General features: G+C 40.4%; 1 protein-coding gene across 3 annotated transcripts in view; it reads left to right on the forward strand.

Moving 5' to 3' along the window:
* The window catches only part of SORCS1 (sortilin related VPS10 domain containing receptor 1), a 608,036-nt gene that overhangs the window by 580,332 nt on the left and 21,265 nt on the right, over positions 1 to 6,439 (forward strand). For all 3 annotated transcript variants that reach the window (XM_017851824.1, XM_017851825.1, XM_017851826.1), the window contains exon 24: positions 1,889 to 1,988. In XM_017851824.1, coding sequence (XP_017707313.1) covers positions 1,889 to 1,988 — 100 coding nt within the window. The remainder of the gene's footprint in view (positions 1 to 1,888; positions 1,989 to 6,439) is intronic.

Genomic DNA, 6,439 nt, shown 5'->3' on the forward strand with positions numbered 1-6,439 from the left:
TTTTTTTTTTTGAGTCAGAGTTTTACTCTGTCTCCCAGGTTGGAGTGCAATGGCATGATCTTGGCTCACTGCAACGTCTGCCTCCTGGGTTCAAGTGATTTTCCGGCCTCAGCCTCCTGAGTAACTGGGAGTACAGGTGTGCACCACCATGCCTGGCTAATTTTTTGTAGTTTTAGTAGAGACGGGGTTTCACCATGTTGCCCATGCTGGTCTCGAACTCCTGAACTCAAGTGATCCACCCACCTCAGTCTCCCAAAGTGAGCCACCGTGCCCAGCCAGAAATCCACTTCTGTACACCTGGATCGTTCTGGATGATTCCCAGCACCCAAGAAAGGAAGTAGCCTAATATACAGAATAAAGTTGTTTTTGTTTTCAGCATAGTTTTATCACAATCTTGTTTTTCTGCATTGTTTGCTAAATTACAGCATTTGAAAGGCTGGGTTTGAACTGGATCCCTGATGCTCAATGACTGGGCAGTGGTGGTCATCCTCTGTTCCTGTTGTTCAGGAGAGAAGTTTATCTGTGGGCAGTTCAGTTCTATCACCAATCAGGGGCTTCTGCAGGTGACTCTGCTTCCAAACTGAGCCATCAGGCCCTGCTTAACAAATAAAGGGATTAAAGGTGTTATTTTGGCAACTCACTGGAGTAAATAAAACTCAACAAATAGAAAAAGGAAAAAATTAAGAATTTAATTAGCAGAATGATGGTCAGAAAGCATCTAATTAGACTTAAATAACATGTTAAGTAAAATATTAAATTGATTATTAGAATATTAAAAATAAGGCTAGCAGACCAGATGAAAATAGTAGGAATGGGCTGGGCGCAGTGGCTCACACCTGTAATCCTAGCACTTCGGGAGGCTGAGGCGGGCTAATCACAAGGTCAAGAGATCAAGACCATACTGGCCAACATGGTGAAATCCCGTCTCTACTAAAAATACAAAAATTAGCTGGGTGTGTTGGCTTATGCCTGTAGTCCCAGCTACTCAGGAGGCGAAGGCAGGAGAATCACTTGAACCCGGGAGGCGGAGGTTGCAGTGAGCCAAGATTATGCCACTGCACTCCAGCCTGGTGACAGAGTGAGACTCTATCTCAAATAATAATAATAATAAAATAATAGGGGTGTTGTTATCCCCGTAACTTTTCAGAAATTCCTCAAAATTATAAAGGAAACAGCAAATGGAGCTAGGTTTTCTACTCTAAACAGACGAACAGGTTTACCTCATCCATAAAACCTTACCTTACACTATTTCTACCCAAATGAAGTTATTTGTCCCATGCTTGGGGTTAAATATTTCGTAGTCCAGACTTCCATGGGTCTGCCCAGTACCCGTGTGTCAGCCTGAGGTACAGTTTAGATAATACTTATAAGCATGAAATAAAGGTTAGCCAATTTGTTACTTACGTTATAGCTATACTTTGTTTCAATTGTACATTTTAGCAGAACTATATTTACCATACAATAAATATTCATAAAGTATTTTGTGAAAATCACATGGTTTGGGAAATAGAATGGAAGTAAAATGAATATATATGAATCTTATCAGAATGTGTAAATTGTATATACTTCTTTTAAGTCCTTATGCATAACAAATGTTCTCTCAAAAGACTGGGGGTAAATTTTCTAAGATCATTCAGAATAATTTTAAAGAGTATAATTATTTTCATTCACTAACAGTTTCTCCTATTTTGTAGCAATTAGCATGTAAAGACAGGTCATGCTTAAAAATAATTGTATCTGCATATTCTGGAATTAATATAAACCTTATTTATGTGACTCATGGGTATAATATTGTGATGCCTTAGTGAAAACAGTAAATATTTCTAAGCTTATTTGTTTATAATCTGTATAACACTTTTGGTGGCACTAACTATGCTTCTTTTTTCAGATATCAGAATTGCTGATCCACAAGCTCAACCAAAACTCAGTACACTTCGAGCTGAAGCCAGGAGTCCGAGTCCTCGTCCATGCTGCTCACTTAACAGCAGGTCAGCGTCCATGTCCCTGGGTTCTGGCTGGTGGCTCTGGCAAAGGGAATCCCAGTCTGTGCTTCCTTCCTCATAAAAAGGCTAGATGGTAACAGTGCTAATCAGAAATCAGATCAGTCATCAGATCTTGAAGGTTGTCTTGCTTGGTGTTTCTGCCTCAATGGAGAACCAGTTAACAGAAAAAGGTGACACTTTTGGCTGGGCTCAGTGGCTCACGCCTGTGATCCCAGCACTTTGGGAAACTGAGGTGGGTGGATCACTTGAGGTCAGGTGTTTGAGATCAGTCTGACCAACATGGTGAAACTCCATCTGTACTAAAAATACAAAATATAGCCAGGCGTGGTGGCGCATGCCTGTAGTCCCAGCTACTTGAGAGACTGAGGCAGGAGAATCGCTTGAACCTGGGAGGCAGAGGTTGCAGTGAGCTGAGATCACGCCACTGCACTCCAACTTGGGTGACCCAGTGAGAAGGTAGTATTTTATACTTAGTCTCTGGCACAAACTGTCAGTGAAACGCTTAGATACATCTCACATGAAAGCATGCTTCATTGATCTCATCAGAAATCTTGAAAATAACATTAACAAATACATTTGTGGGGGTCTTTCTGCAAAGTCTTATTTTCAACATATTCATATTACAAATAATTTGCTTTCTTTAAGTTTCAGAATAATGTAATGCAGTAGAGATAGCAGGAACTCAGGAGTAGTACAGGGCCATACCCAGGAACTGAACCTGGAATTGGTCAGGATCTTACAACTTACTTAATGTCGTTGAGCTTCCATCTCTTCACCTGAAAAGGTGGTGGTGAGGATGGCGGATCCTCTTTCTAAGCTTATGGAGAGTTTTCAATGATAGCACAAGTAACTTAGAATAGATGATAACACAAGTAGCTTAGAATAGTTTTCAGTGATAACACAAGCACTTAGGAACAGATATTGTTGTGATATATTAATAATAAATTAACAATATTTATTGAGTACTTATTTTTGCAGAGTACCATGCTGGTGCTCCATGGAGTACAAACACCTGTGAAAAGTGGTCTTCGTCTTCACAAAACTTGTAACCTGGTTGTGGTGTGGGGAAGTTCGGTGTAGCTATGGCGGTGGTACTGTGGGATGGGAAGAACAGGCAGCAGAGAGTAGTCAATGAGCAAACTGCATACATGCTTATAGAGAGAGACTATGTAACATATTTAAGCACTTGGATTCTTTTTTCCAGTCAGAACATTGGTTTCAATCTTGGCTTTGTTACTGACTATGTAAACCTGGGAAAGACATTTAGCTTCTGTGTGTCTCAGAGATGGTAATAGCATCTCTGCCAGTGGGATTGTGTGAAGATTAAGTTAATTCAGGTAATGCACTTAGGATAGTGTCTGAAACATAGCTTTAATATTCATTTTTATTGTTATTATTATTAGCAACTAAAGCTGTATAGGAAATTTAAAGCAGAGATGAGTTATATCCTGTCAAAATAGTACAGTATTGTTTCACGGAGTAGTGGTTTCGAGGAAGAACTTTAAAGGATGGATAGGATTAAATGCAGGAAGTCATTCTAAGCAAAATGGAAGCACCAGGGAAGTAAAGCCTAAAGGGCTCTGGGCATGCTGAATAAATGAGGATAAAAAGTAGCTATTACCAGCACCATTGTCTGGTTTCCTGGAGATGTCACGAGGCGCTGCTAGACCTAGCGGAAGGCCACGCAGGTTGACCACTGACCTCTCACCCTCTTGGATTTTATCTTTTTTCTTTATTGGATTTCATAGAAGATATTATTGTTCTTGTTGTTTTTTCAATCCCACTATTTAAAGTCACTGTTACTCAGCATGGGATATGGAGGTGTGGAGGGTAAAAACGTACCAGGGTGCGCCGTTTTTACTTACTTTAGTGAGTAAGCCGTCAAAGGTCTGGGAAGCCATCGAGACCTTTGAACAGAGGTGTGATGATTCAGAGCAGCCCTTGAAAAAGATGACTGTAAGGAGCAGGAGGATTGAGTAGGGCTCGTTTCCTATTCTGCGTCTTGTCATCCTAACACATCCATTGAACAGACACTTACTGAGTGCCTGCCTACACTGGGCCAAGAAATGTTGTCAACACTGGGGACAGAGTCTCTGCCCTTATAAACTACTATTGTTGGTCAAAGCCACTTTCTGAATCCTATGCTGGTGAAAATTATCTGAAGAAAAGATGGCCAACTTAGGGCATTTGATGGTCTTGACTGGCCCTTTCCTACCCAGAAAGTTGAGCTTTGGTGTTTGGTGAGTGGGGTTAGCACATGGCAGAGGCACACATGACTAGTTGTATGGGAGAATGATCAAATTCCAGAAACAAGAGTTATAGTCATCCTAATAGCCGAGCCACTGACAAATGTTGTCAACTGAGTAGAAAGTAACCATTGAACATCGGTTTAAAAAGATTCACTAATTTATTTAATCTAATCAGACCATCGAGCCTGTTTAGGTAGCTGACTGAACTTCATCAGCCACTACTTGTTCCCTTTGAGTTTAGAAATTAAAACAACTAAGCCTGATATTCCATACTGAGGTCTGGGTTTGAAGGGATGTGGCCAACTTGTCTATCCTTCGTGATGCAAAATTTGCTTTTACAGCATAAGCAGCCTTTGAATGAACACTATCTTTAGGCTTGGTGTATCAGAAAACAGTGCCTTTTTGAGTCCAGAGACCTCCCTCTGTTGAACAGGAGAGCATTGGAGGTCAAGCTAGGCCTGGAACTAACCCTACTTCCATTCTTCAATTCTGGAGGCCACTCACTTTTCACTCTTTTTCTTCCTTCCGTACTTCTCTTCCATCTGTGTCTGGTTTTTATTTAACAATTATTGCATTATGCTCTAATGATGGTTCAGATCGTTTTGGAAGATAGTGAATGTTCCCGCCACAAAGAAATGATAAATAATTGAGATGATGGATGTGTTAATTACCCCGATCTGATCACTATGCTTATGTATCTCAGCATCACTATGTACCCCATGAATATGTATAATTGTTATGTGCGAATTTAAAACGATTTAAAAGATTGATATGTTACCATATTTAACTTTAGGGAGAAGTGGGTCGTAAAAAAAAAAAAAAAGGAAATCTTATTTTAAATGTTACTTAAGAACACTTTCTTCAATGACAAATGGTTTAGAGCTGGGACCAAGCTGCAATATTGAGATCAAAAGGGGTAATTAGCTGAGACTGGTTTGGCCAGTAGGCTTGGCCAGAGAAACTGAATACAGCAAAGGCATCCAAAGGTCCTTGGATTTATAGCTCCCTGTGGGAAAGGAAGTCAATTCCTGATAACCATGAGACGTTAATCCCACTGGTAAAACTCCAGATGGCAAAAAATAATGCAAAGTTGGAAGAACTGAAAATATTTTCAATTCATGTTTGTAGTTTATTATATAACTAGGAGTTTCGCAAGCAGGACTAAGATTCCTGAGAAGAAGGACTGGGAAAAGGGAAATATATTTTGGGGACCCAGATATGCACACTGAGATATGAAGAAGAACCCCTTGCAATATAGGTGTGTGTAACACAAAGTCACCAAAGGAAAAAAAAAAGTCCATTTCCAAGTAAAAGCCCAATCTTAGCCTGGACCAATTTCGAGAGAGTGAGAAAATTATTTGACTTTCAACCATTGTAGAAATCTTTCCTATTAGTTTTGATAGTAGGGTCTTTCGGCTATGTAATTCCAAACCTAATCAACTGGCATTATTAAGTTTGCTGTCATGGCTAGTTCAGCAACTGGAGTAGATACAGATTTATATGTGGAAAATTAGCTCCAGTTTGGTAAGTAAACAAAGATAATTTCCTGGGTTGATGGAATAACTGGAAACTTTGTCTTGGAAACTTTTGCTATACTAAGTTTGGCTATGCTGGTCATAACGCATTAGAGCTGGCAGTGTCCACAGGAGCACAGTCACTCAGGGCTCGATTTTCATATGCAAAAGACAAACATGTCAACGGCAACAACAATTGTGATAAGGAAGTAAAGTATGTGAGGGATCTGGGATCTGTTTCCTGTTGGTGATTGCTCCTAAGTTACCTCTAGCTACCCCCTGGGCTCAAGTTGTCCTCCATCCTCAGCCTCCCAAGTAGCTGGGACCATAGATTCACGCCACCATGCCTGGCTAAGATTTTTTGTGTTTTTGGTAGAGACAGGGTTTCACCATGTTGCCCAGGCTGGTCTCGAACTCCTGAGCTCAAGTGATCTGTCTGCCTCAGCCTCCCAAAGTGCTGGGATTACGGGTGTGAGCCACCACAGTTGCTTTTATTAGGTTGAAATTAACACATTAATATTTGGGTGGCTAGGAAGAGAAGGAGAAGGAAGCCTGAAAAAAAAAACAAGAGAGAAACAGTGGGGAGGAGTATTAGATGCAGAACTTCCACCTCAACTCTATTTCTCTTTCTCTCATCCCCCCTGTAGGCAGGGGAAAATAAAAATTCAAAAGA

Source organism: Rhinopithecus bieti, unplaced genomic scaffold (genome assembly GCF_001698545.2).
Source record: "Rhinopithecus bieti isolate Rb0 unplaced genomic scaffold, ASM169854v2 scaffold_31787, whole genome shotgun sequence".
Taxonomy (NCBI): Eukaryota; Metazoa; Chordata; class Mammalia; order Primates; family Cercopithecidae; genus Rhinopithecus; species Rhinopithecus bieti.